At 40.9% G+C, this 16,695-nt stretch overlaps 2 protein-coding genes across 2 annotated transcripts; both read left to right on the top strand.

The window, feature by feature from the left end:
- Window positions 1-437: 437 nt before the first annotated feature.
- Window positions 438-8,589, top strand: LOC139460947 (contactin-2-like). The gene is made up of 10 exons (XM_071242425.1): window positions 438-535; window positions 1,471-1,542; window positions 3,095-3,259; window positions 3,385-3,498; window positions 4,022-4,121; window positions 5,156-5,337; window positions 5,912-5,947; window positions 6,238-6,303; window positions 6,898-6,990; window positions 7,701-8,589. Exons 2-9 carry the CDS (start codon window positions 1,485-1,487, stop codon window positions 6,984-6,986), a joined length of 810 nt encoding a protein of 269 aa, XP_071098526.1. The 5' UTR covers window positions 438-535; window positions 1,471-1,484; the 3' UTR covers window positions 6,987-6,990; window positions 7,701-8,589.
- Window positions 8,590-10,712: 2,123 nt separating this feature from the next.
- Window positions 10,713-16,664, top strand: LOC139454391 (uncharacterized). The gene is made up of 3 exons (XM_071236062.1): window positions 10,713-10,812; window positions 11,614-12,522; window positions 16,606-16,664. The coding sequence occupies exons 1-3, from the start codon at window positions 10,713-10,715 to the stop codon at window positions 16,662-16,664; spliced, it is 1,068 nt and encodes a 355-aa protein (XP_071092163.1).
- Window positions 16,665-16,695: the final 31 nt, after the last annotated feature.

Consider the following 16,695-nt stretch of genomic DNA (forward strand, 5'->3'; position numbering starts at 1 on the left):
TGTTGGTTGTTGGTTTGTTGTTTAACGCCGCACTCAGCAATATTCCAGCTGTATGGCGGCGGTCTGTAAATAATCGAGTATGGACCAGATAATCCATTGATCGACATCATGAGCATCGATCCACGCAATTGGATCGATGACATGCATCAACCGAGTCAGCGAGCCTGACCACCCGATCCCGTTAGTTGCCCCTTGCGACTAACATAGTCGCCTTTTACGGCAAGCATGGGTTACTGAAGACCTATTCTACCTCGCATCTTCACGGGTCGAATTCTCCATATGTTGTCTCCCTCATATCATCGTTTAGATTGATAATAATATTATGGCTTTCGGTCGTTTAAGTTTGTGTTGAACAGAGTTGCACTGGTGACAGATCTGTACAATGTCCACGTGTAGTTATGACAGCGGGTAATGATTTCCGCTTTCATTAGATCTTACGTCCGCTTTTCCGTTCCGCCTGACTCACTCCTGGCCTCTCAAACACGCACTGATGTTCCAGCTGGAGGTGCACACACACGTAGGCTTCACGAATAAGGTAAGGTTGGCATACAATATTTTCACGTACATATACTGGAACATCTACAGTGTATATTGTAACCCGTACATGTAAGATAAACCGATGTCATGTGTAAATAAACGTTCCTTTAACTGCACAAGTGTTTGATGTTCGTATTGGAAAACGAAACTGTTGGTAAAGTTAAAATATTGTGGGAAACTGATATTTGTCAGAGAATGTTTGTAAAGTTTAAGGTATCACTTAACATGTTTGCAAATTGTAAATTCATGAACATGCGGTCTTTTTCTAACTGAGTGGGGTTCTGTCAAACGTTTCAACGAGATACACTCTCAAGTCGACACTGTGGGCTCTGATTGTAGACCAATCCTTCTGAAACAGTTCTGATTTGTTTCAGTGACACAGAACATAGTCTTGTTCTTACTTTGAGTCCCAATGTTCATTGACGGAGAGGCAACATATGTCCCAAATGAATGGTATCATGTGGCCTTTGGCCTTTCTTATGACAATGGCTGCGTCATTGACTTTGCCGGAATCAGACTTAATACATTGACGTTGGCAGTTCGATGGTTAGAAAGACAGTTGCCAAAGTCGTTTATTTTTTAATTACATCATTATAAAGAGTTTTTGTTACGGTTGTAAGAAAGTATCTGACAAACATGTTTTTCTTGTTAAATGTTACGAATATTTAATATTTCTTCCGTAATATACTTGTTTTCTTATGTTTTGTTGGAATACAGCCAGATAGATTTGCCTATTTTCATTATTTTTTATTATTTTTTTTTTGTTGAAATAGAGATATTTTGGAGGCACGGTGCAGGACTAAAGGCCTTTAGCCACCATGTTTTCACTACACTTTAAATGTTGTAGCTGTTGTTTTACAGGTTGATCAGCATACATGCATTGCAACATATTTTCAATGGACATATAAGGTTAAACCTTCGTTGTATTTATAGGATCCTTAAACAACATGAGGAAACTCCACTTAAAACTGACATTGATTGCGATAACAGTGTACCACATTGCAGGTAAGATATATGCGCTCCACATCAAGAAACCACTCTAAGTCAAAGCTAATGTAAATAATTATGAAGTCAAACAGTATAATGTATATCAGTTATATTTGACTGTTGATATAGTTTGATTATTATTCTTTTATTTATCATGCTATAGTTTTCTTGGTTATTCTTACTCTGAATCTTCAATCGCCTTTTACAACCAGCAGAGGTTGCTGGGGACCTATATTCTTACGCGGAATCCCTACGGGGTGTCGTCTTGCGTTGTATATCCTAATAGGCTTCTGTAGCACTTTACTCACATGTAGACGTATATGCAGCTTTCCGTAAATTTATGTTTAAGTACCGACCATGTGAATTGGTGGGAAATTTGGCCTGGCGTGAGTGAGTGAGTTGGGTTTTACGCCGCTTTTAACAGTATTCCAGTTATATCGCGGCGTGTCAGCTTAATGTGGGAGGAAAGCCCGACGTGATGCAGGTCTCAGACGTTTACCACTTCGGTGAAACCCACGAGCACGAACATAGAAACATAATCGGGGCGAACCGGGATTCGAACCCACAATCATAGGTTTCTGGCGTGCCCAAGGGACGCAACTCTGCACAGCGAATCGCGGCGCCTTAGACGACTGGGCCACCCGTGCCTCCAATTTGGCCTGGATTTTTATGACGTCATATAATTGTTTTTCAGCTGCAGCTACAAACCAGATAATAAACCAGGCAATAAAACCACCAGCCTAAATATTAATATTTTGGAAAAAACACATCTTGCAGCAATGTATTTTTTGTGGCTGACAATTTATTTGTCAACATTCTGAAGTATACATTAAAATTTATTTTCAAGTATTTTCTAAAATCGATAAAATCCAGGCCTCAGTAGATTGTATGGAAGGATACTTCAGCATATTGGATATGCCATAATTCTGAAGTCACAGGTGGCCCAAACGTCTACGGTGCCCAAAGACGCTGTGCAGAGTTGTATCCCCTGGGTACGCCAGAAACCTGACATAATGGCTTTAATCTTGTTTCGGCTTGATCATGTTTCTAGGTTTGTAACACCATACCCATGCACGATGCTTTCACCAAAGTGGTAAACGTCTGAGACCTGCATCACTTCTGCCTGCATCACTTAAGCCTACACACCATGATATAACTGGAATACTGTTCAAAGCGGAGTTAAACCAAACTCACTCACATATGTCTGCTGCAATGGATACCTACTGGTCATTCTGACTCGAAGGAATATGCTTAAGTAAACTCTTTATGAAGATAACTCTCGTGTTTAAATCTATTTCTGACATTCGTCTGTGAATGCCCATCACATTCTTGTTGGCTTTAATTCACTTATGCATGTTGAAATATAATGTCCCCAGATTTGCTGCCATTATTATTTTATTTCATGCCTTAAATATAAACATATAAACAAATGACGAAAACGAAGGTCACCATGATTTACTTTCTTGGTCCAATATAAACCAATCGACAATTCATTAAAATGTATTTGTCTGTTATAGCAGTAATAGTTCACCGCCTTCACCAAATTTGTTTTTTCAACTTTATTTCCCAGCTAGCAAATGGGATGTCCCAATGATAACAAACAATGTAACTGAAGGACAGCCCGTGTCATTGACTTGCCGAGACCCACCTGGAGGGAGAATCAGCTGGTTCCAGAATTGTGGGAACAAATGTGCACAGATCACAACTGAGCCGAGAAGGCAAATAGATCAAGAAGGTGAGAAACATCAGTCCTTTTCAGAGTTGTGTACTCAGCTTACAACACTGCTAGTCGTATATGCACGTTCACCACACTATGATCAGTTCCATTCAGTGATTTTCTGCATTCATTTTGTAATTCAGGGACTCTTCACTTTTCATACGTGACTGTAACGGACACCGCATTGTATAAATGCAGCGTCTCTGGTAGCGACACTATGAGACTCGGAAGTCCGGTCCAGCTGAATGTCAAAGAAGGTAACTATGTAATGGATATGTTTGTTGAGTGTTTAACGCCGCACTCACTGACTGCGCTCTGTAAATAACCAAGTCTGACACTATGAGCAACGATCCATGCAGTAGGGGTACGATGACACCAACAAGGCGTCGATCTCGACCAACTGACTACTAAGTCACCATGACAACCACCCATGTTGGTTGCTCGGGACCAATCCCAAGGGGATACTTTTATGAGTGAGTGAGTATGGATTTACGCCGCTTTAAGCAATATTCAAACAATATCACGACGGGGGACACCAGAAATGGGCTTCACACATTGTACCCATGTCGGGAATCGAACCCGGGTCTTCGTCGTGACGAGCGAACGCTTTAACCACTAGGCTACCCGACCGCCCCTGGATCCTTTTATGCCCAATAAAGGATTATATAATGCTAGAACCTGTGTCATGATGTGCAGAGTGTTAATACCCCATTACATAATTCAGCGTGTATCTAAAGATTCGCACCATTAATTTTGTGTGAACATATTGTTTAATACCAGGTGAAGCTAAAGACAAAGTACCTACACTATTAAAATCAAGTGGAAACAACGATGCGAAAGTGGGGAAAGACGTAACCCTACAGTGTATCTTCAGCGGCAGGTACGCATTAACTGTTCACCTGAATGAGTGAGTGAGTGAGTATGGTTTTACGCCCCTTTTAGCCAGATTCTAGCAATATCACGGCGGGGGACACCGGAAAAATGGGCTTTAAACACTGTACCCATGTGGGGAATCGAACCCGGGTCTTCGTCATGACCAGCCAACGCTTTAACCACTGGGGTACACCACCGCCATTCACCCTAATATTACATAATATATATATTTATATTCTTCTATGGGGCGTTTGGATCACTCAGTGGGTCCCGCCCAAAGGTTTCTTTTAAGAACAGAACTGTAAGACTTCAATTTTGCGTCATTATACTCGACGTCAATTTGTGGAGTCAATAAAGAAGACATTTAGTACACAAATCTTCAATCTAAACATGTCTTCGCTGGTACATATATCGTGCATAAAAATAGACTTTTAGATGTGAGATTTCACAAGTACACGTTTGGTAAATGTCAACTGCTGTATTCAATAATGAAGTTGACAACATGTAATGGTGAAGTCACAAATTAACCATGCCATGTTATATATACAGCAATGTTGCAGTTACATGAATTGTGTTTTTTCTTATCCAAGATGGCGGACGTTTCCGAGCGAAAACGTGTATAACGAACAACGGATATAACGAACTGATTTCTCTGGTCTCTTGTAGTTCGTTATATCCGTGTTCTACTGTATATACATATATGTACGTAGGTGTTCGTACAAGCATAACCAAATATGTAAAATATAAAGAGATGCATATCAATACTTAATTACATGTAAATATAAATATACACGTGAACGAAGGAGAATAATCAGTCTCGATTATCTGCTAAAACAGATTCCAAAGGAAAAATAACGATGAAAATTATATGAACGGATCACAGGTGTGCACGAAAAGGCTGAGCATGTCAAGGCACTCACACAATGTGCATAAAAAAATAAGTTTTTGTTTGTTGCCTGAAGCCGCAACCAAGTTCTCCCGCCATGCGATGGCGGCCTTTAAAAACATCGTGTCTTAATTCACTATTTTATCTGTTAACAGACCTGTTCCAACTGTGTCCTGGTTTCGCAACAATGCAAACCTCAACAACGCCGACGGTGTGACAATTTTAGATGGCTCACTAACAATCAGAAACGTGTCTGAGAAAGACACAGGTATATACCGGTGTACCGGGCAGAACAAGGCTGGGTCAAAGTATGCAGATTTGAATTTAAATGTCATAGGTAAGTAACGGTAAAAACCAAAAATTCTGCTGTCTTGCTGGAAGTGACTTTCTTTGCTACTCTCGTAATTCTGGAAAATATCACATTTGGGGGATTTCCATGTCACGGAAGAAAACTCACACTTGAAAAGCCAAAACAAATGATCAGTTATGAAATTGATTTATAATTCTATGTAGGTTATAGAAAAAGAGTGAGGGAGTGAGTTAGTTGGGTTTAACGCCGCTTTTAACAGTATTCCAGTCATATCACGGTGTGTCAGCTTAATGTGGGAGGAAAGCCCGAAGTGATGCAGGTCACAAACGTTTACCACTTCGGTGAAACCCACAAGCACGGGTATGGTGCTGACAAACCTTGAAACATAATCGGGACGAGTCGGGATTCGAACCCACAATGGTAGGTTTCTGGCCCAAGGGATGCAGCTCTGCAAAGCAAATCGCTGCGCCTCAAACGACTGGGCCACCCGCGCCCTCTATAGAAAAAGATTTCCCCTTTATACATTACATTCTATACCCGCCTATTCACCTAAAATCAATCAATAATGAGACTGAACTTTACACCCGTGTATATTCTGCAGATAGTGCCACAAATAAAGTGACAACTACAACCACAGGTAGGTTTATATTCGCGGAAGCTATTTAACCCTGTCTATGTTTTCTTGGAACTTGTAACACGTGAAATGTAACGTATGCTTTTTCTTAAACATCGAGTTGCCTTTGACATGATGCATTCAGAAAACCTTTTATAACAATCCCATACTAAATTCTATATATTGTTTTCTCAGAGGAGGATAGCTCTATTCAACTTAAACGTCCTCGAATGACGCATCAGTTCATATACCATTTGATTTGTATTTCATAAAAAAAACTATTAATGCGTGAATTTGTTTTTGTTTCTATAAAGGTCAGCGGGAAACAAACCAGGCAGCTGTAGAGAAGACTGATACCGGGACAGTGAAACCGATTCCAGGCAAGACTGAGATTTGGCTTTTGTTATTTGCGGTCGCAGGGGAAATGTGTGCTTTCCCCAAAAAATGTATTTACATAAACACGTGATGAATGAAATCAAGTTTTAAAACGTCTAACGGAAACTGGTTTCATAATTCCCGAGCGTAGTCTCTTTATAGCAGTTGAACCTCATGTTGTACCAGTGAGTGAGTGAGTGAGTTGGGTTTAACGCCGCTTTTAACAGTATTCAAGTTATATCGCGGCGTGTCAGCTTAATGTGGGAGGAAAGCCCGACGTGATGCAGGTCTCAGACGTTTACCATTCGGTATGGTGCTGACAAACCTAGAAAAATAATAAACATAACCGGAATTCGAACCCACAATCATAGCTTTCTGGTGTGCCCAAGGGACGCAACTCTGCACATCGAATCGCGGCGCCTTAGACGAGGGGCCACCCGTGGCCCCTTATGTTGTACCAAGTAACACAGTTTCATGTTACTGAGCAGGCCACGGTCTCATGACCATGTACATCATTTGAAATATAAACAATCTCTGAAGAAGGAATATTATTGTGATGATGTAAATGTGACATTACGATGTGACTATTAATGTTTCAGCGGCCGATGTTAAGTCGTGCAGTCGTGGCCTGGAAGCTGTGACAAGTGTCGTCGTCGTCGTTGTGACTGCCACCTTTTTGGTCTTTTAATATGGTGAGCGTCATGTAATATCAAACCCAATATGTCGGGAGTAACGGTTGAGGACGGGGATGGCAGTCGTTTAAGACGCCGCAATTAGCAGTGCATAGTTACATTCCTTAGGCATGCCAGAGACGTCTGGTTATGTGTTAGAATGCCAGATGCGCCCTAACTGTATGTCTAGATTTGTAGGGGCGGTCGGGTAGCCTAGTGGTTAAAGTGCCTGATTAAATGCGGCAATGAGGGTTTGGGTGATCCTGGCACATTAGGCTCATTATCAGCTCAGGGCCTTTGCCCCCTCTACACGCAGCTCAGACAGCGAATGGGACTTCTCCCAGGAAGCGCTGCCTAGTCAAACCCACCCAGAACTTTTCGGAGAATATGAAGACTCCCAAGCACTGCAGCCTTCTACATTACCCAGATTGTCAGAAGGGCTGTATTCCTGGTAGCAAACCCGGGTGCCCTCCCAATGTCAGTCAACTGATTTGGAGGTACCAAACCTAAGGCACCGAGAACAATGGGGAGTCGGACAACTTGGTACTTGGGATGCAAGCGTGACATTTCGAAAGCGAGGTCTGCATATTTGCCATGTTTTTCTTCAATCTTGTCAATCACATTACTGTCAAAAGGGACAGAAAATTCAATGATATAAATGATTTCATTGGATTTATTCTCTCATAGCTTACTAAGTAAATGTTTTACAGATACCGTTGCTTTGATTTCAGGTTCACGAAGCGTAGATTCAACAATTGGAAATTGTTTTTGAGGTACCTCGACCAATTTGGCTCGCCGTATTTAGAAATGTAAACAACAAAGTGGATGTGCTACCCTTGTAGTCTGCGTGGAGAGGTTCCTCTTCATTTACGGAAAACCGGCTTTTTTTGAATTTGTGTTCTCATTAAACGTAATTGCTACCATATGTGTGAAAAAAACATCGCATTTAATTTCCCGTCGCTTAAAATGTTGATGTTTCACACGTAGCTACAAGCATTTTTTGTGTACTATGAATTCAGGTTCGAGTTCCTTCTTCTGTGGAATCCTTTTCTTTTTTAATTCAGACAGATGGCGTGTTTCCTTGTAAAATAAACTATAACATTGTATATATCGTGCTAGGTAGTGCTTTGACGTTTTTTGTAAAGAATTGAATGAAAACCTCCATATAATCTTTTTTAGTCATTATATATTTTTGTTTTGTCACATGGCCAAATCTTGTATTCTATAAATAATAAATATTTCAATGTCTACGCGTCCACAACATGAACTAATTATAATGCCCACCACAATATCACCATGAATGTTATACTTTCGATTTCGTAAATAACCGGTGTCAACAAAACACCTCGGCGACTGTGACTGGGAAGTATTTCGACATAACAAAAACAAATATTGATTGTACATGAGGACCGGTTTTTCCGTGGTTTCGTAAATCCATAAAAAGATATAATGTAAAATCTATGCACGTTTACAGTTGTTTCTCTGTTTGTTTTATCATGTGTACATATACTTTAATATATCCTTGATGTAACAACTAAGTAGACTGACAATGTTTTCGAAGACTCATTTAATGCCATCTTTGGATTGGTTAAAATATTTCATAAAATATGGATCAATAAAGTGTGCTTTGAAACTTTCCACGTCTGACGATTTTTAGTATGTCTTGTTTGTTTGTTGTTTAACGCCGCATTCAGCAATATTCAAGCAATATGACGGTCTGTAAATAATTCAGCAACCCATCCTTGCCGTAAAAAGGGGACTGTGATTGTCGTAAAAGGCGACTAACGGCTTCGCTGCTGACTTGGTTGATGCATGTCATCGTATCCCAATTGCGTGGAACGATGCTCATGATGTCAATCACTGGATTGTCTGGTCCATACTCGATTATTTACAGACCGCCGTCATAACGCTGGAATATTGCTGAGTGCAGTGTTAAACAACAAACAAAACAAAACAAAACGACATGCCCAAATACATAACAAAAAAGCCAAGGATAATAATTACAATTCATTCTAAGATCATAAAGCACATACACAGATTACAATGCGATATGAAACCTGGCGACCCTGAGCGTCACCTTGCAATATTTCCTGATTGAGGGGGAGATTAGTTGTCATTGTCCGGTCCCTGTTAACGTGTCTAAAACCGAAACCGGAGCAGCTCTGAACATTCAAGTTTTGTGAATCATTATTAATTAAGACGGCAGTTCAGAGTAACCATGGTCGTAGTGAGAGAGTGAGTTGGGATTTACGTCATGATGACGTCAGCATAACGTCGTATCAGAGCACAGGTTGTACATGTGCATGGGGATTGTGTATTGTGACATACACAAGCAGTAATCAAGTTAAAATGCATAGTCTTGTAGAATATCGGCCGCAAGATTATTATATAAAAACGACAAAACCATTTCCATAAGAAATCTCGATTTTACAATTCCGATCATATCATGAACATGTGTGCATATAGACCCGTGACGATCCGGGATAGAAAAGGACTTCAGCAATGCATGCATGCTTGTTGTAAGAGGCGACTAACGGGATCGGGTGGTCAGACTCGGTTGATGCATGTCAGCATATCCCAATTGCGTTGATCGATGCACATGATTTCAATCTGGTCAAGACTCGATTATTTACAGACCGACGTCATATAGCTGGAATATTTCTGAGTGCGACGTTAAACAAGAGACAAACAAACAAAATCTTCCCGAGGCAAGGGGGGTAACTGACTATAACAGTTTCCACATGACTTTTTAAGTCAGTTAACTCCCTTGCCTCGGGAAGATGCCAGTACGTATATTAGCGCATTCCTTTCATGCAATTGTAGGCCATATATCAGTGAATATTTCTCACGAAATTCTGTTAAAATTCTGCATAATCAAACATTTACAGCGAGATTCCTAAGACAACGATTTTGTATTCTGTAAAAAAAAGACATTGACTTGCTGACTCATATAAATATCTGTTATGCACCTTTTCAGGCCAAAACTATATTATACTCTTAAAAGTACCCTACATTTCAGTCCTTGACCGACCATACTACTACGATTGTCTATTTTGCCTTGGTGTGACTCAATGACAAATGCACAATCATCATCCGATGACATACATCTATAAGTGTTAGTGTATTATCTATCATACAATAAATATTGTTAAATGACACATTGATTATATAAATAGAAGTGTCCAAATTTGGTTAATGCATAGTCTTAAAAAAGTAGGGGTACTCGGAATATCTCAATATTGCCAGAATTGTATGTGACATTAGCTTCTGGTAATAGTAGTCTGGTAATAAGGATCGAATTGGGAACACATTTCAACCAGAAGTGAAATGTGACAGTAGATGTTATGACCGCCAACTATCTTGGACGATCGAGGTAAGATGGGAAATTGCTAAGTTGACGTTTTTGGATCAGTAGTAAGTAATACGGCCACGATTTGTTTCATTTGTGAACATTCCTTCACTTGACGAGATATACTGCGTGTGAGTCTTCCAATGGCAACTGTAGGGAATACTGTAAAACAGGACTTTAATGCGACATGAAAATAATGCGAGCTCTTGATTTTAGACATAAATGCGCATTTTAAAAATACGAGTGCCCATACCCTTTCCTAAAAAATATCACCTAACCCTCTTTGGCAACGCTTAGCCAAGTTCAGTCATCGTGGTCGACGTTGACGTCTCCGTCATGACCCTGAGGTGTTCGATGGGGTAATGTCTGGACTCTTTGCTGGCCATGGCATTCTATGGATGTCGTGCTGCTGGTGGTGAGCATTGACGATTCGTGCACGTTGAGCACGGGCGTTGTCATCCTGAAAGATGCAAACGGGACAACAAAAGGTGTCAGTATGTTTTCCCGACATTACTGCCCAGTGATCTTACCTTGCACAATATGGAGTGGGGTTCGGGCAGGCCTAGTGTAGCCACCCCATAACCGATCAACCGCCAAATTTGTCATTTGTCATGACGTTCATTTCGACGTCGCCAGACACGGCCTCCCCTATCAAGGAAGTGCAGCAAAGTCAATCGGGATCCATTCTGCCAGTTTTCCAGTTTGTCAATAACCCGTAGACGCCTCGCGCTAGTTCATACAGAAACAATAACTAAACTCAAGCAAATCCCAACTGTTTGTGTAAAGGTACACATGAGGAATGGCAGCTAGTCACGCGTGAGGCGCTACTACGTGATGCACGTGCAAACTATACGATGTGTTTTGGCGTTACGTTTTGCAGGCATAAGCGTTCTTGCATGGGATGTTGTCGTCAACACTTATCTTTGTTCTTATACATGGTATTAACATATAGATTTCCTGATCATATACAGGTTATTTCTTCACTCCGAAAGGAGGATATTTTTAGGAAATAAAGCATGTCCAGCAATTTTGTTGTATCTTGATGCAAAATTACAATTTAGGACAGAATAACAACTTGTATGATATCACAGTTGTCATTTACTTTAAAACAAATTGTGGAACATTGAAAATATGACATTATAACAGACGTCAGTTGCTGGCTATGGATCACCAACAACCCATGTGAGGACCAGGGGGTCATGGGGACTTACAGTACGTACGTCTACTTGTGTGCTCCCGAGATACTGTCTTCTACAAAACGGCCCAACACCTAACCAGGATCCTTGCCCCCTTAGGAAAAACAGCCGACTCCTTCATCTCTGACTCCACGGATTTCTGCTCCAAACTCAAGAACATCACCAATCAAGATCAAATCATCAGTTACGATGTAGAAGACCTCTTCACCAACGTACCCATAGATGACACTCTGCAAATTCTCCGCCGTCGCATCACTGAAACCCCTCCTGAAACCAGCTTAATCACCGAATCCATCATCGCCCTCACCACCGCCTGTATCTCCACCACATACTTCACCTGGGGCGACGAGTATTATCAACAGATACACGGCCTACCCATGGGATCCCCACTGTCTCCTATCCTTACTGAAATCTACATGACCCACTTCGAACAGCAAGCCCTCACAACATCACCCATCCAACCTATTTGCTGGTACAGGAAAGTTGACGACACCTTTGTCATCCTCAAACAAGACCAAGACCCAACCCTGCTACTACAACATCTTAACCAACTACACCCCCGAGTACAGTTCACCATCGAAACAGAAAAGGACAACCAACTACCCTTCCTAGATGTCCTCGTCTGTAGAAACTCAGCTAACAGAATCCAAACCAGTGTCTACCGGAAGCCCACCCACACCGACCAGTATATCCACTTCAACTCTAACCACCCTCTTAGAACTAAGACTGGCATCATCTCCACCCTTACCAAACGTGCCATAAACCTTTCCTCTGCTGACCCCAAACCTGAGATCGCACACCTCCGCCAAGTCTTCACCCACCTCAACAATTATCCAGCCAAACTAGTCGACAAAGTCATCGCCTCTGTACTCTATCCCACACCCAGACCTGCAACCCTCAAACCCGAATCAGCGCCCTTCCGCATCGCCCTCCCGTTCATAGGAAAAGCCTCCCACATCATCAGCCGCCTCCTCAAACAGCAAGCCAACATCGACACCCACTTCACCAGCTCCAACTCCCTCAACACCCTGCTAAGAGCCAACGGCAGGGACACATCTAAACCCCAAGAGGCTAAAGGTGTAGTCTACAAAATTGACTGCAACTGTGGGCAATCTTACGTAGGTGAAACATCCCGCCCAATCAACACCAGAATCAAAGAGCATTAAACCTCCACCATCAAATCCGACAGCAAATCAGCCATCTCGGACCATATCATCAACTGTCCCAATCACATCATCAACTGGGACAACGTCCAAATCCTCGCCAACAACCTCCATGATTTCACCAAAAGAAAACTAACAGAAGCAGTCCACATTCGCCGCCACAAGCCATCAATCAACAGAGATCAAGGCTATTTCATCCCATCCGCCTACTATGAACTCATCAAACAATAATCACCTGTTCATTGGCTTCATGCCCCCATTGGCTTCTAGCTATGTGTTTTCTGTCCATCGTGTTGTGATAGCATAATCCCTTTGTTGTCACACCTACCTATGTTATCCCACTCATGTATGCCCTTGTTGTTACTGTTAATCCTCCACTGTTAATCCCCCACTTGCTATATATATTCTGCACTATGTCCCTCATTAAATCCACGCCATTAGGGGCATTAAACGTCATAAAAAAACTCCCAACGTAAACAATTCAACTAACCCCACTGAAAAAGCTAATAACCTAGCAAATCACTTCTCGGCCGTCAGTAGCAATAGCAACTTCAACCAAAAATTCCAGGAACAGCTAAGAGCAGAAACCAAATTTACCAAAGAGCCAAAAGATAATAACCTAGAAATTAATCTCCATTTCACAATGGAAGAACTACTCCACGTCCTACAAAATAGGAAAAAGGGCACAGCCCCAGGCTTAGACCTTACTTCATACCAGATAATTAAACAACTACCACCCAAACTACTCCAAACTCTTCTGAAACTCTATAACCTCATATATCTAAACGGACTGGTCCCATCACCTTGGAAACAAGCCCTGGTCATACCAATCCCCAAACCCAATAAACCAGCTGACCAGACTAATTCATACAGACCAATCTCCCTAACTTCTAACTTATGCAAAGTAATGGAATCAATGGCCAAAAACAGGTTACAACACTACTTAGAACAAAACAACATAATAAATCCAGACCAAAGCGGTTTCACTCCTGGACGCTCAACCTTAGATAACCTCGCCCGACTAGAGCAGGACATTAAAACAGGCCAACTTAACAAACAATATACTACAGGCATCTTTCTAGACTTCTCCAAAGCATTCGACATGGTTTGGCATAACGGGCTAATACAAAAACTACAAAAAATAGGACTTAAAGGTCAAATAATTAACTACATCAAAAGTTTCCTAACAAACCGCAAAATCACCGTGGGCATAGACCAAACGCTATCGGACCAATGTCTCCTAGAAAATGGCACTCTCCAGGGCAGCATCCTAAGCCCAACACTCTTCAATATTATGATTAACGATCTATTCGAGGGACTATCCCCCAAAATAAACACATCAAAATTCGCGGATGATGGAGCCCTCTGGATCCGCACTAAAAGCATTAAAATGGCCCAAAACTTACTACAAAACTCTCTAAATAAAATACAAAAATGGGCTGACAAATGGGGCTTCTCCCTAAACTCAGAAAAAACCACAGGAATAGTATTTAAACACAAAAATATGCAACCCGCCACCCTAAACCTCCAACTAAACAACAAACCAATCAAATTCCAAAAACAAACCAAATTCTTAGGATTAATCTTCGATGAACATCTCACCTGGGATGCTCACATTAAAAACCTTGTAACCAGATGCAGCAAAGACCTAAACACGTTAAGATGCCTAACCGGCTCCAACTGGGGGGCCTCTAAAAACACCCTCCTCTCACTCTATATATCACTAATTAGATCCAAACTAGACTATGGCAGTGCCATTTACGACACCTTAAACAACTCTCTCATTACAAAACTAGACTCAATCCAGTATCAGGCCCTAAAACTAATCACACGAACTCAACATGGCACCTCTTCCACCTCACTCCAGGCCTTAACAGGAGAAATGCCACTTAAACTACGTAGGGAACAACTTACCCTAAACTTCTGGGCCGCGTCCCAATCAAACCCACTAATCGAAAACTTAATAAAACAAAATATTACCCCTAGAAACCAAGCCCTAGCCCGGAAACATCCACTACTTACTCCAATTTCCCAAAGAATAACCAATTACCTAAACGAACACAAAATAAATAATCTTAAACACAACAATAAATCATCCAATATCTTCACTCCAAAACTTAAAATACCCAAAATAGACACAACACTAGCCGATACACTAAATAAACAGACCGATCCTAACATCGCTAAAACCACCACACTAGCATACATACATGAAAATTGGCCAAATTGGTGTCACATATACACAGACGGATCCTCAGATCCGATCTCAAAACACACAGGTTTCGGAGTCCACATCGCACAACCAACCAAAGACACACAATCTTACCGACTCCCAAACAACCAATCCATATTCACGGCCGAACTAATGGGCATGGCTTCAGCACTACACAATCAGCAATCTAAAAAACACCAAAAAATCCTCATCCTAACCGACTCCCTCAGTGGACTACAAGCCCTCAAAAATAAAAACACTAAAAACCGCCCCAAACTAATAAATCAAATACTCAATAGCTCAAACAACTTAACTAAGGTAGGTAAACAAATAGAGTTCAGCAAAATTATCCCTTAAACTCCCAGAAATAAGCTTAAACTTACCCAGCTCAAAATCAGAAATCAAAAGTGTCACTAAACAAAAAATCAACAAAAAATGGCAAAATATATACCAAAACTCAAATAGCCAAATCAGGAAAGTACTCAAAAAACCCTTAATTAAACCCAAAATACTACACCCATCCAAAAAAATCGACAGAATAATTACCAAACTACAAACAGGCCATACCAAACTAAATAATCACCGTAAAATAGCTAAACTACACACAACAGGAAACTGCCCACATTGCAAACAACAAGAAACACCAGAACACGTACTCATTCACTGCACACACTACCAAACACACCGAACAACACTACAGACCACCCTAAATCTTAAAACCGGACTTACACTAGAATCAATCCTAAATCCACAAAATAAATTAGAAAAATTCAAAGCCTTAGGCATATACCTAATAAAAACAGGACTAATTAGCCGCATTTAAACCCCAAATAAAATATTAAAACCAAAACTACCTTATTTGATAACCACCCAACACACACAGCTCCCTTAGTTCGTCCCCCACCCACTCTTGGCATTCTTTCCAAATCTCAAAATTTCAAAATTACTATATAAGCAACCCCTAAAGCCCCCCTCCTGGGTTGCACAAACTCACTTTTCCCCTTTTTGGAAACACATTAAAAGGCCTGGCCGGGCCCGTGTGCGACATACGCTTGCAGTCGGAAAGCGCACGTTAAATCTCCAATATAAGTAAGTAAGTAGTCTTGCTTGACAAAGGTATAAGGATCTATACCGAAACGTCGCCTTTTACAGTATTAAAAAAGTTGTTATCCATAAAAATTGTGTCTATCTTGTCATGTCGTCACGGGTTGTAGAGCTCGAGTGCACAGGTTTCATTTCCGACAACATTCCTTCAGCATAGGCCATGTTGTTTATAACTTCCCTCACTTCTGAACGCTGAGAACATTAATGTGACACATCATATTCCGTGGCCATTGAGGTAAGGGTCGTGAACAATTTATTCCACGTTAAATATCTTGTTACATCCAGCATAACACGCGCGGATGGCAAGGTACGATTTCATAAATTATGACACAGATTCTCTTATTTCATTGGCGTTGTTATAAATCTCATTCTGCAGGAGAGATGTATAGAAACATGGTGATATATAAATTATGTATTGCTACATGCAATATCATTTTGTGACCCCCTTTAATAGATTATTACAAACACTAAAATATAACTTCTTTGATAGGCATTTAGAAGTTGGAGTACTAAGTAAGGATAAGAATTTAAAATATAATCACCAATATTCACAAAAGACACACTTTCACAACTTGAGTCCAATGTTGAAGAACTTTGTCTTTGTCTTTGTAGCTACCCTGAATGTGCATCTACCGTGGGTGGATGGTTCGTTTGAGATGAGAAGGAAGTAAGCCTTGGTTCAAGGCTTTCATAATTGTACGT

The sequence above is a fragment of the Haliotis cracherodii genome, unplaced genomic scaffold (assembly GCF_022045235.1).
Source record: "Haliotis cracherodii isolate W230 unplaced genomic scaffold, xgHalCrac1.p SCAF_1, whole genome shotgun sequence".
NCBI lineage: Eukaryota > Metazoa > Mollusca > Gastropoda > Lepetellida > Haliotidae > Haliotis > Haliotis cracherodii.

Coding starts and splice junctions, on each gene's coding strand:
- LOC139460947 (XM_071242425.1), top strand. CDS start 1,485: ATGAGGAAACTCCACTTAAAACTGACATTGATTGCGATAACAGTGTAC. Junction 5,948..6,237: donor AGTGACAACTACAACCACAG/GTAGGTTTATAT, acceptor GTTTCTATAAAG/GTCAGCGGGAAACAAACCAG. Junction 6,304..6,897: donor GACAGTGAAACCGATTCCAG/GCAAGACTGAGA, acceptor TTAATGTTTCAG/CGGCCGATGTTAAGTCGTGC.
- LOC139454391 (XM_071236062.1), top strand. CDS start 10,713: ATGGATGTCGTGCTGCTGGTGGTGAGCATTGACGATTCGTGCACGTTG. Junction 10,813..11,613: donor CGGGACAACAAAAGGTGTCA/GTATGTTTTCCC, acceptor TTGCCCCCTTAG/GAAAAACAGCCGACTCCTTC. Junction 12,523..16,605: donor CATCGACACCCACTTCACCA/GCTCCAACTCCC, acceptor TTGTCTTTGTAG/CTACCCTGAATGTGCATCTA.